Source organism: Dermochelys coriacea, chromosome 11 (assembly GCF_009764565.3).
Source record: "Dermochelys coriacea isolate rDerCor1 chromosome 11, rDerCor1.pri.v4, whole genome shotgun sequence".
In the NCBI taxonomy this organism is placed as follows: domain Eukaryota; kingdom Metazoa; phylum Chordata; order Testudines; family Dermochelyidae; genus Dermochelys; species Dermochelys coriacea.
Window position 1 is genome coordinate 58160473 of NC_050078.2, and position 20191 is coordinate 58180663.

The window sequence follows — 20191 nt, forward strand, 5'->3', positions numbered from 1 at the left end:
ACAATAGGTGAATAAAACAAAGAAATGGGGGTATTAATTCAGTATATGGGTTTAGGACTAAAGCCCTAATTCTTCAAGATACTTCAGCAAGCACCTCGCGTGCTTAATGTTAGGTATGTACTTGAGTACTTTGTTGACTTGGGGCCTAACAGAAAATTTCCAGTTTGATTATAATAGTAGAATAATCATTTTTAATGACATTGATTTTTTTAACCTGATTTTTAACTTTGCATTCTGAACAAACATGTCACTGAGTTACTGAGTAAAGCTCAAAGCTAATGATTTTTGCAGGTAAAAATTTTAAGGAATAATTATTAGAAAACCTATCAGGATCTAGGAAAGTATTATTTTAGGATCCTAAGAATCTGAGACCTATGCAGATGGGAAACTGAACAAGTCAACTTCTAAATGTGCTAATTACTTAGAAACCTGTTTTACTATACAATTTTTCCACCTTTTTTCAGCAGCGGAGCACACATGAATGCTCCCAGCAGGAGAGTGGGAAAAATGGCCTTTACCATATAGGCAACACCAAGACCTCTGGAATACTCAGGTATAAAAACAATTAACTTTTTCCTTCCATGTGTGGTTTCTCCAGGATTGTGTATCAACAATACTTCTTTGTGTAAGTATGCTGCACACTAACTTTTAGGTCCATTGTGGATCCTGCTGGCAAGCACTAAAAGTTCCCTAGGTTGCATTAATGTAGTACTGTTTGGAGTGGTGCTATTACGGCTTCTTAACAGGGCATCTCATCACAAATAGGTCATTTGGATCAAGAGTATTTTCCACCCTTGCTTGGTCTCTAGTGCTTATAGGAGGACATCTGAACCCTATGCACAGGGGACTGATGCCTGGATCAAAGACTGAATTCCAAAAGACACTACAGTTCCTGAAGGATGGCCAAGAAAAGGGCTAGTTGCCTTCATTTACTTGAATTGTTAAAAATTAAATTTATACTAAAAAGCAGCTTATCAGGCTTCAGGACAGCACTGAGTGGGGAGGAGTGGGGAAATTGGCAGCTTTGACTACAGTGAAAGCAGGGAACCAAGTAGAAGAAAAGAGAAGAGCAGTATAAGTATACAAGGATCTTAGCTTTAGAAATTGAGATTATTTAATTACCAATCAAAACTAGATTTCTGATTACAGAATCACAGAAATTAAATATGGAAAAGAGATCTAGTCTCTCCCGCTGTCAATGCAAGATTGTTTGTGAAAATATGCTTCTTATTGATTTCTCCAGTCTACTTTTAAATATGTTAAGGATGAGGTAAAATGTAGTCCACAAATGTGAGCCTGGATAGGCCACCTTTTAAAAATAAATAAATACTTTTTTTAAATTGCTTTTTCCTCTTGCTAGTCCTGCAGTGTTAACAGCCTATGACTGCATGAGCTGCAGATTCTAGTGCAGGGGTGGGCAAATGTTTTGGCCCAAGGACCACATCTGGGTATGGAAATTGTATGGCAGGCCATGAATGCTCACAAAACTGGGGGTCGGGGTGTGGGAGGGGGTAAGGGCTCTGGTTGGGGGTGTGGGCTGAGGGGTTGGGAGTGCAGGAGGGTCCTCCGGGCTGGGTCCAAGGGATTCAGAGGACAGGAGGGATATCAAGGCTGCAGCAGGGGGTTGGGGCCTGGGAGGGGGTCAGAGCTTCAGGCTCTAGCCAGTGCTTACCTCAAGCAGCTCCCAGAACCAGCAGCATGTCCCCTCTCTGGCTCCTTCGCGGAGGCGCAGCCAAGCAGCTCTGCACAGTGCTCCATCTGCAGGTGCTGCCGCTGCAGCTCCCATTGACTGCAGTTCCCGACTAATGGAAGCTGCGGGGGAAGCGCTAGGAGCCAGAGAGGGGACATGCCGCTGCTTTTAGAAGATGCGCGGAGTGGGGCAAGCCCTGAACCCCGCTCCCCGGCTGGAGCAGGGCAAGCTCCGGACCCTGCTCCCCGGCAGGAGCTTGAGGGTCAGATTAAAACATCTGGAGGGCTGGATGCGGCCTCCGGACCATAGTTTGCCCACCTCCGTTCTAGTGTATGGGCAGAGCTACTGGAGAGGAGCAGAAGAGTCAGTGAAAATATGTAAAAGGGCAACAAGGAATAAGGAGGAAAGAAAAAGGTGTGTGTGTGTGGGGGGGGATTCAGAATATATGAAAAGAAAAAAGAAAACAGGAAGTATAAATGAGAAAAAGTGAGGCAAGAGAGAAAATGAATAGGATAAAAGATACCTCACGATCTGAAGCTAGTGGTTATCTGTAGAGCTGATCAATAATATTCCATTGGAATGACTGTGATATGTAAGACTTCAAATCTTTTTCTTTGTTTGAAAACTAATGGATTTTCAATAAACATTTTCTGATGAAAACAAAGCTTTTAAAAAGCTGTGAAAAGCTCTTGTGAGGAAGGGTAATATTTTCAAAAACACTGAAGTGACCTAGGAGTTTGAGTCCTATAGACTGTCAGTGAGGTTTAGGCTTCTAAATGCCTAAATTGCTTTTGAAAATGGGAATTGGGCTCCAAGGGCATTTAGGGCACTTCGGAAAATTTTACCTGAAATCCTTCCTTTGTGCACTACAAACAAATCTAGCTGCCAAAGGAATCATCTAAGTGTTGTATATTGGAAGCCAAATTCAGACCTCAGTTTAAGCAGGTGCAATTTCACTGACTTCAGTGAAGTTATTCTTGTTTGTACCATGTCTCAATTTTGTGCAGTCCCGTTGAGTTCATTGTCCCTACGCACATGTGTAAAGTTACTCAAGTGCCAAATGTTTGCAGACTAGGTCCATGTTTTGCCCAGAAAATAATTATCTTTACATTTTTAAATTTTTCTCCCCATTTGACACATAATAGTACTTTATACTGTATAAAGGCAGCTGAATTAGAGCTAATTGATTGTGATTTTTTTCAGTTTGCTGGCAATTCTGAACAATTAAAAAAATTTGTTTTGGTCAAACAAAACATTCTGGGTTTCAATTTTGACCAATTAAAAACATTTTTTATTTTTAAAATAAAATTAAAGGAAATTTTGAAACAGTCATTTGAAATAGAAAAATCAAAATGTTTAATTCCAAAAATGTCAAAATGAAAAATTTCAGTTTTTTCAGAAATATGTGTTGAGTTTTTTTTTAACTGAAACAGTTTAGTAAAATTAACACAAATTTGCAAATGTTTTGGTGTCACTGCATTTGCATATATTGCTGAAAAAAGTTTGTCAAAAAATTTCACACAGTTCCAGTCTAATTTTATTCTGAGAATACTACTCCTTGTCAAATTGAAGTCCCAACTGCATTAACTATAATTTTTGAAAGGATTGCAAATTGAAAATTTTGAAGCCCAGTAAATAAGAACTCCAAAGAAATGAGGGGTATAAAATTATACCTTTTACAAAGTATGCTGAACTGACACACTAATAATCTCCCCTCTGTTTTTTCCACCAAATGCATCCGATGAAGTGAGCTGTAGCTCACGAAAGCTTATGCTCTAATACATTTGTTAGTCTCTAAGGTGCCACAAGTACTCCTTTTCTTTTTGCGAATACAGACTAACACGGCTGCTACTCTGAAACTAATAAACTGTTTAAATGTTTCCATAGAAAAAGCTGGCCTATAGGCAAATAAAGTGGAATGTGTATTCTATCACAGTAAATGGAGCTTGAGAAGGGTAACACTATAATGTAACTGATTAAAAAGACAACCATATGTGATCAAATTTACTGAGAACAGAAGGGCCTTTTCTGAGATTATGGGACCTGACCATTCTGGACCATTGAGAAACTAGTTACTTAAAGCAGAAGACTTGGCAATGGATACTGGTCACCTATTTAAATCAGCAACCTGGCATGAAAATGTTTCATAAATGGATGCAGAACAAGGGTTCTCAAACTTCATTGCACGGTGACCCCCTTCTGACAATCAAAATTACTACATGACCCCAGGAGGGGGAACTGAAGCCTGAGCCCACCCAAGCCCTGCCTGCCCCCGGTAAGCAGGGAGCAAAGCTTCAGCCCTAGGCTGGGGGCCTGTAACCTGAGCCGCACCGCCCAGGGCTAAAGCCCTTGGGCTTCAGCTTTTGGCTCCAGGTGGTGGAACTCTGGCTTCGGGCCCAGGCCCGAGCAAGTCTAAGCCAGCCCTGGTGACCCCATTAAAACAGGGCTGTGACCCACTTTGGGGTCCCGATCCACAGTTTGAGAACCGCTGATGTAGAAAGAAATTAATTAAAGCACATTTTCAAACATTACATAGTCTGTAAAACAAATAAGCCACTCTTAAGCAAGTGTAAAAGATGATTTTTCATCTATTTTTGATCAAATTTCTACACTACATGTAGAATCTGATTTACTAGATCTTACTGGCCTATTTTAGGGATTTGATTAAAAATACACAAATTCAGCATTCAGTCTTATGATTTCAATGGTAGTCTTGTTTGTGTAAAGAAGACTGTAAGAGGGCATACTAGACTTGTATCTAACTTTGATACAAACATCTGAAGAAAAAACAATACAGATAATTAAAGATAAAATGTTAAATTGGTAAATAAACAGTGAGTTACCTCAATGACAGTCCATTGTTCTACAACTATTGTATCATTTCCTTTCCTGTTAGAACCTGGAACTCCTGAACCTTCTTCTTCATATATAAATAATCCTTCTAAAAATCTGGGCATGTGGTCTCCTGTGGAAGCAAGGACATGTGTAAGGTGAACTATAAAGACTTAGGCACATATCCTGCAACGATGTACACACCTTCTTAACTTTATACACTGCTTATAGTCCCATTGAAATCACATTATCTGAGACATCACACATTCCTTTTTAATGTTTTTTTCAGCTGTCTCAGTCATCACTTTATAAGCTATGAAGTCATATTCTTAATCAAATTACTGTATTTTCCCTTTCTACAGGACATCAGCTATTAATTAAATGCAAATTTCCATATTATTAAAAGCATTAGCAAGCAAGTGCCATATTTGAGTCTGAATTCCTGTTTCTTATACAACAGAAAAATAACCACTATTTATGAAGCCCACAGATACAAAAACTCTATACTCAACTTTGAAATGACATATGTCTGACCAAAACAAATACAGTTGTTGGAGCTGGGAGAGGATTAAAGAAAAACAAAACAAATTACAGTGTCTATCCACAGTCACTTAAAAAAATATTAAATGGCCACAGGAAGAGCCTGAAACAGAAGTAAATGTAGGAGGATCCCTGATGGGAAGGAAGTTTCAGAGAACACCTCCCTGACTTACTTCTTGTGAGAGTTTGATAATATCCAGCTGGCCCAAACTAAAGCTGTGCATCATATGTTGGTTCATTTTCTGTCTTTGATAGCATAGTGCATCTCCTAAGAGCCATCTGGAAGCCCTTTCTGTAGTGGTACCTCAATAGCCGAGAATCTTAAAAACTAAAAAAAATTAAACTAAATTTAAACAGAAAATAGAAATACTCTTCAATACTTTAAATCCTCTCCAACATACCATGAATGTACAGAGAAGATTGTCTCTGTGACATAACTTATGGTTATGCAGAAATACTGTGATACTGTAATTTTGTTTGGAGAATAACTGAAAGAATTCCACAGTTGATCTGACTTGGAATTTTCCCAGATGGACATAAATTTTCTAAATATAGTATGAATTTGACCATCTCAAACATCGGTTTCCTAATCAATGCTAAGTATTAAAAGAGTCACAATAATCTTAATTCTTTTTGGGTCTGCATTTGTAGTAAATCTTACCTGTTTTTGGAGATATGTGTATTTTAAATTACATATTTACAGACAAATATGCCTATCATGCACGTATTGAAATAGAATGTATAATGTTTAATTTTTACACACACACACACACACACACACACACACACACACACACACACTGTGGCTGACTGTGTAAATGTGTGTATGTGTATATATGTATGTGATTGAGTTTGTACACAATACACCTGCACACACTTTATTAGGGTTTGCAAACAATTCAATTCTATAAATTCATTAACTGCAGATCTTCTCTTCAGGTTTTAGGTAGGTGCTTGAAATAGACAGTCAAAACTAGGAAATATTTTAACCTTTAATATTTCAACCTTGTCAGATAGGTCTTCTGTATTTTACAAAATTATTGAAATAAAAGTCACCTCTCTGCTGAGATATTTTTAAAAATTCCAGCATTTGTTTATGACATTCACAAAATATTTAGTGACAAATTCCTCCCTTGTGAAATTCTATCAACTTCAGTGGAGTTTCAGTAGGAAGGCATTTGGCCCTTTTGTCCATTTAGTCTATGATAGTAGTTTACCATTTTGAATGCTAGTACCCAAAACAAATTATAGAGTATAATATTTTTTAAAATACCTCATAGATAGTTGTACAAACAGAAGAGCAAATAAAATGTTGCCATGACAGCTTTTTCTGCGTTAGAAATAGTGAACTCTGTTGTGGCTCAATATTCATTATACTTTCTCTTGCATTAAAATAGGAACCGTTCAACCACTCTAATAAACAGAATACTGTCAAGTTTTGTTCTGATAGCTTCTGGAAATACTTCTGTTTTCTTTGCTAAAATGCTCTTTTTTAAATTCCATAGGGCCTGAGCCAAATGACCATTTCTTCAGCTGTTTGGACTACATGTGGTGTTACTTATTCATATTGTAATAAAGCCTAAAATGTACTAGGTGATGTACAGACAAATAGGAAGACAACTCCTGCTAAAAAGAACGTAACACCTATTAAAAAAAAGCGAGGATAAAGGATGCAACACATGAGCAAAGTAGTTAAAGTGGTGGGAGGCACTCATCATTTAAATTCTATTTTATCTATCTGTCTATCTATTTATTTATTTTTGTTCAGAAAGGTTTTAGATTTCAGCTCTCTGGGAGGCCCAAATATTCAACTCATTATATAAACTCTTTTAGGTTGACGTCAAGAACAAACAAACCAGGCAAGAAAGAATCCAGTAGCTAAATTCAGCTCTAGTCTCTTTGTAAACTCTTTCCCAGGTTACAGACACTTGATCAGAAGGAGAAAAGCCCACCCACATGTTAGATTGTCTCTTTAAACGTATTCATTTTAATCCAGCATTGTTATTACCAAGATCCACTGCAATATATAACAATTAGGCTGGGCAGAATCAGAGGTACCCGTTGTTCAAAGGAGGCAGTGTGGAATGCCGAAGTAAGATGTTCCCCAGGTGTTAACAATGGGAGAGTTCTCATAAGAACAAAATAGTAAAGACTTGTGGAGAATGGGAGGCTTGTGGAACTTCCGTTGGACAACAGTTGCGGAGGTTAATTTTGGTTTAAAGCAGTTCTCCTCAATGAATTATAACAGGTATTGTCCCCTCTATTTCCAGCACTGGGAAAAATCTACTAAAGTCTAAGAGCATGATTCCACTCCCACTGAAGTCAAAGCATATGTCTACACTACAATTAAAAACCTGCAGCTGTCTTGTGCCAGCTGACTTGGACTCAGGCTATGGAACTCTTTAATTGCAATGGGCTGGAGCCTGGGTTCTAGGACCCTGCGAGGTGGGAGGATCAATCAGATCAGGCAAACAGAACCAAGTTAAGTTGTTGCAGGAATTATTGCTTAAGGGGGAGGGAAAAGAGAAAGTTTTTGGAGCACCTCCTCTTAATCATGTTGTTTGATGAAAGTCACAAATAACTGGCTTGCTCACTTTTATATTCTAGGCCTTTTAAAATAATTTTCTAGGAACTCTGGGATGCCTTTTTGTCTGCAAACTGAAGAATGAGAGCCTTTTCTCAAACACACACATGCACTAAATGAATTTGGCTTAGAACTGTGGCCTCAGGATTTACAGAGATTGAGTGATGCACAGCAAAAGTTAATTGCCATATAAACAGAAAAATTGATTGGTACAGTGGGGATAGAACTATCAGGGAACAAGTAGATACTAAATGACTCATAAAAAGTTACCTTAAAATATATTATTTAGCTAGCACTCTTAATATACTTGATTATTTTACACAGAACGAGTTTGATTCTTGCACAAACTGTTTGTGAAAGTCTGTGAAGAAACACTTCAATGAACTTTTACAAAGCAGCTTTTCTGAATTAAAGTTCTGTGCTCCATTCATTCATACACAACTGCCGTAAGCAATTCTAAAAGAACACTGACCATTTAGAATCTAGGACAACTGAAAAACAACAAAACGTGGGCAACAGACAAAATGCCACTTTAGAGGAACATAAACTCTTCATTCAGCACTAAATAACTTAAGAGTAAAATTCAAGGAGATAAATAGGTCAAGCAGTTCAAGTCTGTTCACCTAACAGAGTATTACTACAAAATATTCTCTTCTTTGCATTATATTATAATCTTAAATCAATTAATATTAGGTAAGGAAGACAGCAATGTATTAATTAATTTTGACTAAAAATTTACATTTGGTATGTAAGGTTCAGTTTCAAATACTTGCAAAAAAAATTGCTACATAAATTATTTTGTTTTGCAATCCAGTAAGATAATTTCCTGTTTCTGACATCATATTCAGTTGAAAAATATATAACAAATATTAATCATAATTCTATCTTAATTAAAATATTAACCATACCTTAAATAGTACAGTAGTCTAATACTGAAGCCACAGACTTTCTAGTAAGAAACAGCTTTTGAAGGTATAATTTGTAGTATAGTAGAGCTCAGAGGGTCTGTCACAGGGTGGGCTGACTCTTCAAGGGATTTGGATTCACCCTCCCTGTGCCTTATTATCTGGTCCTGGTGATGGGTGGTCAGGTAACCAGGCATCACATGATGGTAGCCAAGGGACAGGACTTCCTAAAAGAAGGAGCTTGCTCTGTCAAAGCAGTGTTAGATCAGAGGCTAGGAAAGAGCATGGGGAAGTCTCTCTAGATAAGCTCAGAGTAGGCCTGGTAGAGCTCCTCTGCACAGAGGAATGTAAAGAACAGAGAGCAGCAAGCAAGCACATGTACACCCATGCAAGCTGGATGCTGAAGCCTCAGCACAGCCCAGGAGAAAGACTTGCAGGAAATTGGGAGGCTCCTTGAGGGAGAGGGGGGGACTGAGAGGACTGAGTGATATAGAGGAACAGGGAAGAAACTCTCTACAGCAGCCAGATTAAAAGGTCTGGCTGGAGCCACCTTCAGTGAGGGGCAGGACAGAAACCTTAAGAGGAAGAGGCGTGAGGAAACAAGCAGCAGGAGTGGAAAGAACTGTTGAGCCCAGCAAAGGGTTGAAGAAACTGGAGAGGGGGAAAGACTTGTTTTGGTTTAAGTTGATATTGGAACTGAGTGATTTTAATAAACCAGACCCCAAGAAGAGATGATATTTGATTTGCATGAGAGGCTAGGGGCACTTTTTGAGAATGCAAAGAAGGGGAAATTGAGACACTGGCAGGGTCCATTGCCAGTTCAAGAAAGACCCTGCTACAAGCATCAAATGAGGTTAGGGCACAGTGTGCTAAGTACTGTACAAACATTTAGTAAGAGCCAGTCCCTGCCCCAAAGAGCTTACAGTCCCAGAGGTACTAAATGACTTGCCCCAGGTAATACAGCAATTCTGTGACAAAGCTGAGACCAGAAGCCAGGTTTATTGGTTTCTGTCCTGAAGTCTAACTAATAGAGTAGCAGTTCTCAAACTTCATTGCACTGTGACCCCTTTCTGACAACAAAAAATTTCTACACAACCACAGGAGGGGGGGGACCAAAGACTGAGCCCTCCTGAGCCCCGCTGCCCAAGTCCTGCCACCTCAGGCACGGTGGGGGGGCCAAAGCTGAAGCCCAATGGCTTCTGCCTTGGGCAGGGGGCATGTAACCTTACCCCTGGGCAGGGGGACTTGGGCTTCAGCTTCAGCTCCAGGGGGTGGGGCTTAGGCTTGGGCTTCAGACTTGCTGGGACCCAGGGCCAACACCAGCCTTGGCGACCCCATTAAAATGGGGTCATGACCCACTTTGGGGTCCCGACTCTCAGTTTGAGAACCCCTGTAATAGAGCCATTGGTAAAATCTTGCTATTTTTAAAACAAACGAAAAACAAACCTCCACAACAACAAACCCTATGGCTAACTACTATTGGAAAAAAGAAGAAACAACCCCCTCTCTTGCCAAGTGACTGAAATAAATGGAACTTCAGGCTGGTGTGAAGGTCTGGGCTTGTTTTTTAAAGAGCGTTGAAACTATAAACCAACATAATACCCAATCACATAGAAATTTTGTTACTTAAATGATTAATAGAAATGCGGTCCTTAAAGAATTGTTTGAGGAGCTAGCTGTGTAATTAGAATGACCTATATGTCATACTTTACTGATTGGATAATAAATGATTAAAGGATTAAATGTTAACTTCTACAATGTATACTGTTGTGTTTAAATATAATGTGGCTATTGTGAGTGACTATCCAAAACAAGCACCTGACTGGTTGCGGATGATGTGATGCTTTGTACATTAATCATTCAGAATGATCAGAAATGACATTTACCTCATCACAACATTTACAAAAGAGGGTATCACTACTGGAGATGAGCCAAAGACAAAAACTTCGGCTCTAGAACAGATTCCAAACTTCCCCAGACTTCATGTTCAGATGCAAGGTTTGGTTTAGGGCCATCTCTAATTACTACATTTATTTTAGTATGTGAGGAGTACACTATGGTAGTCAGTGGAAAAGACTAAAAAAAAGACCCAATAGCCAAGGAGAAAAATGTAAGGGCTTTAGTGTGCACCAGCTGGGGTATAAATTCTAGCACGCACCAGCATGTTGTGCACTAACTGGTCAAGTGGACCCTGTTGGCGTACATAAGCAACGAAAGTATAAGCAATTTGATCATAGCAGTTTTGTTAATAAATACTATCAGAAAAACACTAAGGGTAAAATCCTGGCCCCAGTGAAGTCAGTGGGTAAAACTCTCATTGATTTCACTGAGGCCAGGATTTCACCCTACGGGCCTAATCTTTCCATCCTGACACACACAAAACACTCTCATTGACTTCAGAATGCATCATACTGGAATAAACACTGCAGGAACAGGTCTTTAGTATTTATCTTATAGTGTATTTATAACACTGTATATTCAATGGGAATTGAGGGTACTCAGAATTTCACTGGAAGGGCTCAACAAATAGCAGGACTAGGCCTTCTGTGAATACCAGTTGACATGCATTCTGAGAATATTATGCCTAATATTTTGTTACTATATGTAATTATTATTAGCAATAAGTATTTGAATAAAATAGCATTAGCAGTAAGTGATGCTCTAACTGATACAGTAATATTTTTTCCCTTTGGAAAACTTTGAGCTGGGTAAAACAAAAGAGAAATTTCAATTATTTTAAGATATGACTGTCAAGGAAACAGTGAAAGTTTTTTCCTCTTTAAATCAGGTCTCGTTCTGTGAAGTTGCAACGACAAAAATTACCATAGTACCCATCATTTTTACAAAGAGGGATATCAGACTTGCTCCTCTATATTAAGAAGCAAAATCTGATCTATGTTTTGCACGGTTTAAAATCTCATGAAAAATACACTTACTTACCTTTAGAAGTTTCCCAGTATACAAAAGAATCAATTAATGACAATCCTTGTTTATAATAAAATGCGGTTAGTTCTAGCCAATCTGCATCCAGAGTACTAATGACTGCCCCTTTTCTTGTTACTTTCATAGACAAAATGCCCTCATAATAGGTCCAGCAGGTTGAGTCATCATCAAAAACATTGAAGACTGTATATAATTTATTATCTGAGGGAAAATATAAGAAAAGAAAAAGATCAGAAAAAGTAATGTCTTAAAGGAATACAATCAACTTAAAAATTACACTTCTGTCTGAATATTATTTGCTATTTTTATTACAAATAACTGTTAAGATTATTATTTGACAAATTATTTTTCTCTACTTTCAACTTTTCTATACAATGAGAGCACTTTGTGTATAATTTTTGTGGTTTCCCTGTCAATCAACTAGTCAGTTTTCTTTGATTACGTGGATCTTTTCACACAGCAACATGACAGGGAAAAAACTTGGAAAAAAAACAAGAAAAATGTAGTTATAAAACCACAAGAATTGTCAGGGTGATTCAGGGGAAGGTGTAGTGCTTGAAACTATTTTTAACTGACTAGATCGTGAGTTGATGGTATTCCTTTAACCCATTAAAATCATTAAATTTTTTAGGGAATCTACTGAAAAAACATGAATGTCTCACTTATTTTCTATATCTAAACATTAAAATAATGCTATTATACTAAACAAATATAACAACCACTAAATGGAGTTCCAGATGAATTAATTCCACAAACCCAAACCTCTTAAAGAACGCCTCAGTGACTGGTTATATTAGGCTTTAGCTAAAAAAATGTTTACTACATAGGTATATAATTACATACACACATATGCTGGTATATTTGTGGTCAAAGCCATGGAATAAACTGCATTTTTTTGTGCACACCTTGGACTAATTTATCAGCAAATCAAATCCCTGGGACTACTAACATTTCAAACCCCTGAGCAACTTCAGGCAGCACCATCTAAAAAACAAACCCACCAGAGAAATGTTTCCTCCCCTCCCCATCCAAAATGACCAGTCTGACGTGAAGACTAGGCAATTTGTCAACTCTGGACCATTGACAGGCTTAAGATTTACTATTTCATGACTGCCTCAGAGCTAGAAACAGAACCTATATAGAGAATATATTCCTGGGTGGGATGAGGGTTATGTGGGGAATTTGTTCTGGGACTAAGCTTGAAAGGGGTCTGCGTGCAGACCTGACTGCCTTCAGCAAATCTATGCACAGTCTGAGCACTGTAGCGTGCCTTTTGGCCCTTTCCTGTGTTTTTCCTGATGCAGGGAGCCTGACCTTCTCTCCTTGCACAGCTTACTCAAGTGGCTCTGCTCTTCATTTTGATTCTTTCATTTTCATTTCAGAGGCATTTTGTCATAGACTTCAATGGGCCCAGGATTTCACCCTCTGTGTCCATCCTCACTCCTGTCCCTACATGTCTCTTCTTCAGCCTTGAGGTAGGCCAGGAAACAGAATGGAGAAAACTGAAGTAATTGAACAATACTGAATATCTGTATTATTTAGAAGACTCAGAAGTCTGATGTTATTGAAAGCTGTGCAGAGAAGAAAGATAATTGCCAGGCTCCTCCACAGCTAAGTGAACTCTATGTTCAGTATTATCTGATTCTTGGAACATTTGGATATTTCTATCAGAGCTAGATAATTAAAGTTCCACTGTTTAAAGCCCTTTTGTTTCATCTGTACTATTTAATTATACTGTTTCATGATTTATGTAGTTTATTTTATACAGAATCTTTATATTCCAACATGATCCTTTAAAAATACATACAGCTTTTTGAAAGGTGAAACCTTGTCCTTTTCAAAATGGTAAAAAGCAATTCCAGTATTTTCCATCTATTTATAAGGAAGAACATTTTACTAGCAACAGCTAGTAAAGTCACTTCCTTTTAAAACATCTGCAATCTAGCTTTTCCAGGGAAGTGATGGACAGCAGCCAAAGTAAAAATGACAATTAAAGCAAGAATTTACATTTTAGAAGTTGGTTGAATATGCATAGTTTACTGTGATGGGGTGTGTACCCCATAATGACTCTGAAAGGGTTAATGTTGTCCAAGAGGCCAATTAATCCATCTGGTTGCATATGGAGGTGGGCAGGGTGTGATTAAAGATGAAATGCAGCTGGGAAAGGGCTGGATGGTGCTATAAACAGACCAAGTTTAGAGCAGAAAAGGCTGTAGGGAAGAAACTGTGGTTGCTCTTTTGGGAGAAGGGAATCATGAGATCTGCAGAGAACAGGATGCCTTTTACAGGGTGAGCAGAAAGTCTCAAAAAATATTTGGTAGGAAGGGCCTACATCCACAAAAGGATATAAGTGTTGTGATGCTCAGTGCAGCATAGCCTAACTTTTAGGTGTGTAGAAAGTCTCAAGAACAGCACCGTGATCCATTAAATCTGAGGTAGGTTCCTAAACTCCCTATAGAGATAGGCACCTTAGAGTGCAACCCACAAAAACCACAGGCTAGGTAGGTAGCCACTTAAATTAGCAAATGGGAGATGCTGATGAGAGGGGTGTGTCCTAAGCCCTATCCATCTTGCAGAGATAGGATCTCCCTACAGCCTGGATTTAGGCACCTATCTCTGCTTAATCCACAAACTAGGGGAAGATGGGTGTTCTTCCATCTAATTCTCCTACTGTACCCAATCTGATAGGCATGTTCAAAGTCTGCCTACCTGCACACAAAACAATAGGGTCGTGCTTTCTTATAACTCTGAGCCCAGTGGTTAGAGCACTTACCTGGAATAAGGGAGGACCTTCCGACACTGTTCAAGTTCCCCCTCTGCCTGATGAGAAGGGATCTGAACAGGAATCTGATACCTCTTCAATGAGTGCTCTAACCATTGGGCTACAGGATATTCTGATGTGGATCTCCCATTGAAGTTGCTGAACTTTACTTAAACAACTGCATAACAATTAATTGGGATGAGAGTGAGGTAAGAATAGCTATTGCCCAGTGGATAGAGCATGCACCTGAGAGATGGCAGATTCCTGTTCAGATCCCTTCTCCTCATCTGGCAGAGGCAGGCACTTGAAAGTGGGGTCTGCCACATTCCAGCGAGTACCCTAACCAAGGGGCTAAAAATAATAAGGGAGCTCCTCCTTGTCCCTCCCACTCCCTGTCACTGTCTTGGGTGGATTTAGGTGGTCTCTGACTTTGCCTATTGGATTGGGCCCTACATGTGAGTTAGGCAGAGGCACACCTGTCTTCTCCTAGTTTGAGGATTGCTCTGAGATTTAGGTTGGAGAGAGGCATCCGGGTGCCTAGAGTGAGACAGGAATGTGCATGCCCAGAGGCAGAAACGTAGGCAGCTAGAGAACTTTTACTGCAAAAATGTAGGTGCTGAGTGAGTTTAGGGACGTATGGAGTAAGGTGGTGGGGGGTGTGAGTTGTGGATCATAGTAGTGCCAAAAAATGGGACTTGCCACCTAAGTATCTTTGTGGATCTGGCCTGAGAAGCCAAGGGAGGTTGCAGCAGGCAGTCTGGAGTGAACCTTGACTGCCTGTCCTAGAGACCCTGACTGGAATGCAGTGTAGAGGGAAGGCCAGGGTTCTCCTTCCAGCCACTGGCAAGGTGGTGTGAAGCCCGTGAGAAGGGAATATAGACTACTAGAAGCCCCGAGAAAAGAGTGTACAGACCACTGGGCTCAGAATTGTGTGTGGCGGATTGGATGGAGGGAATCGGACATTTGTTTTTGTTGGACTATCTATTATCCCAGATGGCGTGTGATTAAATGTGACCTGGCTAGAGGGCTGAGTCATGAGAAAAGGCAAACCACTGTAGGGCTGGAGTGGTCATCAACAGGGGGTCCGAGAGGAGAAGAGTCTGCTACGCCCTATCTAACTTTGATGGAGGGGCCCATTGGTGAGTTGACCCTTACTTGTAGTATTGTGTTAACACACAACACACGCATCCATAAAAATAGTTTGTCTTCATACTCAATTTTAGACGGTCCAACTGACCAGATCATTTAAGGCCTGGTTTACACAAAGCTTTTTTTACTAGTATAACTATGTTGGTTAGACTGTGAGAAGACAGATTTACTGATATAACTACACGAGTACAACTCCTCTAGTGTGGATGCAGTTATAGCTGTATAAAGGTTCTTGTAATGGTATTGTTCCTGTACAGTATAACCTCCTTTATACAGTATAACTGCATCCATACCAGGGGTTTATACTGCTGTATCTGTACCGGTACTGTTAAGTGATACAATTTAACACAGTTAATGTTTTTGTTTCATGCTTTCATATTTGTTAATAGGAAGTAAAAAATCTTAATGCAATTACTATTTTGTGCAAATCTTCATGTCTACCAGACTTATTACATACCAGTAGTAATATACTCAGAATTAGATATTCAAACCTTGAACATCTGCTGGTTCCTTAAATTTGGCACTCAGACATGTAATTTTATTTTGTATCTCCTGCACAAGGATTGAGATGAACATGGTATATCAAAATAGGATGCAAATCTGCATGAAGAATGGCATGCAGTTAATTGATTTTTTTTCAAACTGTACGCTTGTAACTTTTTAAAGGAAATAAGGGTGATATGCAGTGTTCAAAAAGAGTGGATGTTATTTCCAATAGTTATTATCTTAGACATGCTAATAACTTCTATGAACATGTGACTAACAGCTGAAGAAAAGTAAGACAAATCCAGGATAGAAATCTTTTAAGATTTTCATAAAATGTTTGCATTCAAGAAATGTCTTGGTTGATAAACTGATTATTAAAATATCCATGTATAGAGTGCTGTGACAGACTAAGATTTCTCACTTTTTAGTTACAATTTTAATATTTATATTCCACTAATCTTTGAGACTAATGAAACCTGGCTTTCACTTTGGGAGGAAAGAGTGATGCTTTAACTGGTCATGTTATAAAGGCTCAGCATATTGCACAAGAACCACTTGAATTTAGGTATTAATTAATAATAATAATAATAATAATTGGTTTTCTTTACAGTCCTCAAATGAAGGAGGGTACTTGTTTCCTAGCAGGAAGGTGGAAAAACTGCCATTGAATTTAATTAGAATGTGTCTGGTACATAATGGAAGAATTCACTATGCTAAACAGTCATTTAAAAACCTACCTATTAGGTAGCAGGCGGGTAAGGTTGATAGCCTTCACCTCAGAAAGGAAGGAAGGATGAACGGACTAAAAAGACCTAATAGGGAAACCCATGTGTTCCTCTCTGTTTCCCGCAAAGGGTGCATCTTCAGTAGAAAAAAGGTCTGTTCTTAACTTAGATAAGATTATTAGATATTGCATGGTAACTAACATGAGGTCCTCATGAAGACATGGCAGTTTGTAATTGTAATATGAGTTATCAGGTTGAGGTAAACTCTGGACATAGCTTTACCACAACTTGTTCATGTGTGAAAATTAGGAGCTGCCTTGCCTTCACTAGGATTTTATTCATGTTAGTTACCATGTGTCAGCTAACTTAAAGAAGAACACACTTTCTTTCTTAATGAACTCTTAGTGAATCACCAAAGTAAAGTCGCCTGACACCCAGAGTCACAGTGTTCTAGAAGATGACTTCTCAAACGGAATGGGTTGTATATTTTAATATCTTTGCATCTTCCTTTTGTAACTAAGCTTTCTGCAACATTAACAAAAATGTTCACCAATGAGTTTTCTTATACTCCACTTTTTATGCATGTTTCCTCTAATGTAAATAAATTATCTATTATCCTCTTTGATTTCACTATTGCACTAATTTGAGTTCCCTCAGGGTACCTCTTGAAGGTATGTTACCAAAATCAGTCCATTAAGAATAGATTAGTCTGCCATGCATTACATGGGCTGGAGAGGAGTATGTTTGAATTATATCCCCTAGCACCTAATAGGTCCCCTTTGTCTTAAATTTAATTCAAGTTAGGGAGTTTGAATCGTGGTGTAATCTTAGGGGCCTATTAAAAGTTTCTTGCTGATTAATAAGGGTAACAAATCTTGTAACACAATTTCATCCTTTGATGATAGGACACTATTTTTCAGGCACATACAATTGTGTTTTCTTATGCATACACTTGTCATACAAAGTTATTTGCTTGCAATATTAAGAACATTGAGCTTTTACTGTCTATGCTTTAACACTCTAAAGTTTTAACAGTTCACTTGAAACAGTGGAGATATGAGAAGAGAGAGATAATTTCTACATAATATTGGATACATACTACAGAAGACAGAATTAATATTGTTTTCTATTTGTCAAGCTGCTATAAAAATAAATATGTATTTAAACGTAGATCTTTAAAACCTACATTTTATAAGCTAGAATACACTGTAATAAGTTTTGCTTTACATTTTTGTTATCCTTTTTTTGCTGTAACTCAATGTAATTATCCCGCTCCTGCAATAGACACATAGTGTTTTATTACCTTCTCCTTTTCTTGGTTTAGTAGGGCGGGGATTGCCTTCTTTTCCAAATTGGAAATCAGCACCCTGTAACTGTCCCCTTTCTGGCTGAATTTCTTCCTCTACTCCACTCTCGGATGACTGACCACTCAAAGTCCCTTCATTCCAGTTTTTATAGTTTTCATCATAATTGTATTTCCTGTGCTCTCTACTCCTTATGCTTAGTGCTGATTCAGAGTCCACATTTCCATCTGTGTTTGTGCCATTACAGAATTTAGGTTGAGGAAAATGCTGTGTTATAAATCCAACAAACTTCTTCCCTCTTTTAGCAGCTTCATTGACCTGCATGTATAAAATAGAGTTATTCTGAAACTTTGTGAATTTACAGATTGAGGATAAGACACTTCTATGTCACACATATTCCATAAAAGAAGATGTTGATTTGCAAGCAAATATATCCAAGACACAGGGTACTTAAGGATTGTGGAGTTCTCATGTTATATATTTTAAGACAAATATCAGTTTACTTGATTCTGCAAGCTCTCCATGCATTGAAGTCAATAGGTATTCTGCAAACAGGGTAGCTTCTATGATTAGGCCAAGAAATGTGTTCAAATACTAGCTAGTAATACTAACTTAAATGTATATAGCACCTTTCATGTAGAAGAATAACAAACATTTTATTACATGTGTGAACTTCACAACCCACTAAAATGCAGCCATTTGGGATCAAAAATGGTATCCATTTTGCAACAGAACCAAAATTATCTTGAGGGCAGCAAGCAATGTTGGGGGAGATTTTTAAAAGTGCCTAAGGAATTTAGAAGCACAAGAGACACACTCCCTCCAAATTACTAAATTTTTAACTTTTAAAAGATTTAACCATGGATTATTGATGCAGTCATTTTTAAAAACACTGGGAAGATTTGAATTTAAGGGTAATTTTTTTGACTAATAAAAATATTTCCCCTAATGGTTATACTTTAGATTTCTTTGTACGAGACTGAACAAATGCTTATTTTAAGTTTATTGATCATTTAATATATTTAGTATTAATGTATATCCGACTTACCAAAGTAAATTGGTATAAACATGAAACTGTCTCATTTTTAATTCTGATTTAAAGTATACTTATAATACAGCCATTTAAAATCTCTAAACAACTCTCTCAGCTACAACCTCAATGATCCTAAAATATTTTAAAGATGCTATTCCTTTAAACTTTCCTTAGCAACTAATTTAGACAACTATATTACTATCATTTTTGTAATAACAAAACTTTCTTGTTTAATAAGTCTGCAACTTAGAAGAGGAAGTGAGAGACAAAGTTTATTAGGGTGGAAGTTTTATATTCTTTAGTTTTGAAAAGATTTACTGTACAAGTAACCAAAGGTAAATACTTTTATAAAAAAGAAAAGGAGTACTTGTGGCACCTTAGAGACTAACAAATTTATGCATCCGATGAAGTGAGCTGTAGCTCACGAAAGCTTACGCTCAAATAAGTGTGTTAGTCTCTAAGGTGCCAAAAGTACTCCTTTTCTTTTTGCGAATACAGACTAACACGACTGCTACTTCTATAAAAGCAACACTTTTGCAAGCCAATTGTAATTTACAGAATGAGATGAGACAATCTATTTGTCCTTGCTTAGAAAATCCATTTACAGATGTCAGTTTTATTTGAGTATATTATTTAACAAGGAACAAGTAAATATGCATTTTCAGATTTTAATTTAATACAATATTACAACATAATTCTAGAAGGAGCTACTATATGTGCATATCCCTTCAGAAAGTTTGATTACTGTTGCCTAAACCATGAAAAACAACAAAATAAAGGTCAGAACCTGCTCCCAATGACATCAGTGGAAATCTCCTTTTGAGTTCAATGGGTTCATGACAGAGTGCTAAACAAAAAAAGACGTGCTGAAGGGGGAAAAGCAACACTTCCTTCTTAAACGAGTGCCTTGGTAATTTTTATAAGCCAGAAAACAAGGTTAAAATTTGCAAATTGAAAAACAATTCATCTGTAAATGTAAATACATATGTTACAGTTAAAAATCCTGTGAGCAGAGAAGTTAATATGTTTTTCAAAAACTGCCATACCTTTTCTAACAATCCTTTCACTACCTCATTTGTCAGTGTTTCATACATTAAAGGACATTCCTCAATCACAAGCCTGGGGTGTCTTTGTCTTCTGGGTGCTGTATGCTTCGGGCTAGAACACAGAAAGAAAGCAGTCTTTGTCAGAAGCTTGCTGCTAACTTGCACAAAATGCTTGCATGTAGAATTCTTTTCT

General features: G+C 38.0%; 1 protein-coding gene across 3 annotated transcripts in view; it reads right to left on the bottom strand.

Annotated features, from left to right (window-relative positions):
• The window catches only part of RFTN2 (raftlin family member 2), a 53074-nt gene that overhangs the window by 18726 nt on the left and 14157 nt on the right, over positions 1-20191 (bottom strand). For all 3 annotated transcript variants that reach the window (XM_038422845.2, XM_038422844.2, XM_043505541.1), the window contains exons 4-7: positions 19999-20110; positions 17919-18237; positions 11492-11695; positions 4534-4655 (exon numbers count right to left, since the gene is read on the bottom strand). In XM_038422845.2, the coding sequence (XP_038278773.1) occupies positions 4534-4655; positions 11492-11695; positions 17919-18237; positions 19999-20110 (757 nt within the window). The remainder of the gene's footprint in view (positions 1-4533; positions 4656-11491; positions 11696-17918; positions 18238-19998; positions 20111-20191) is intronic.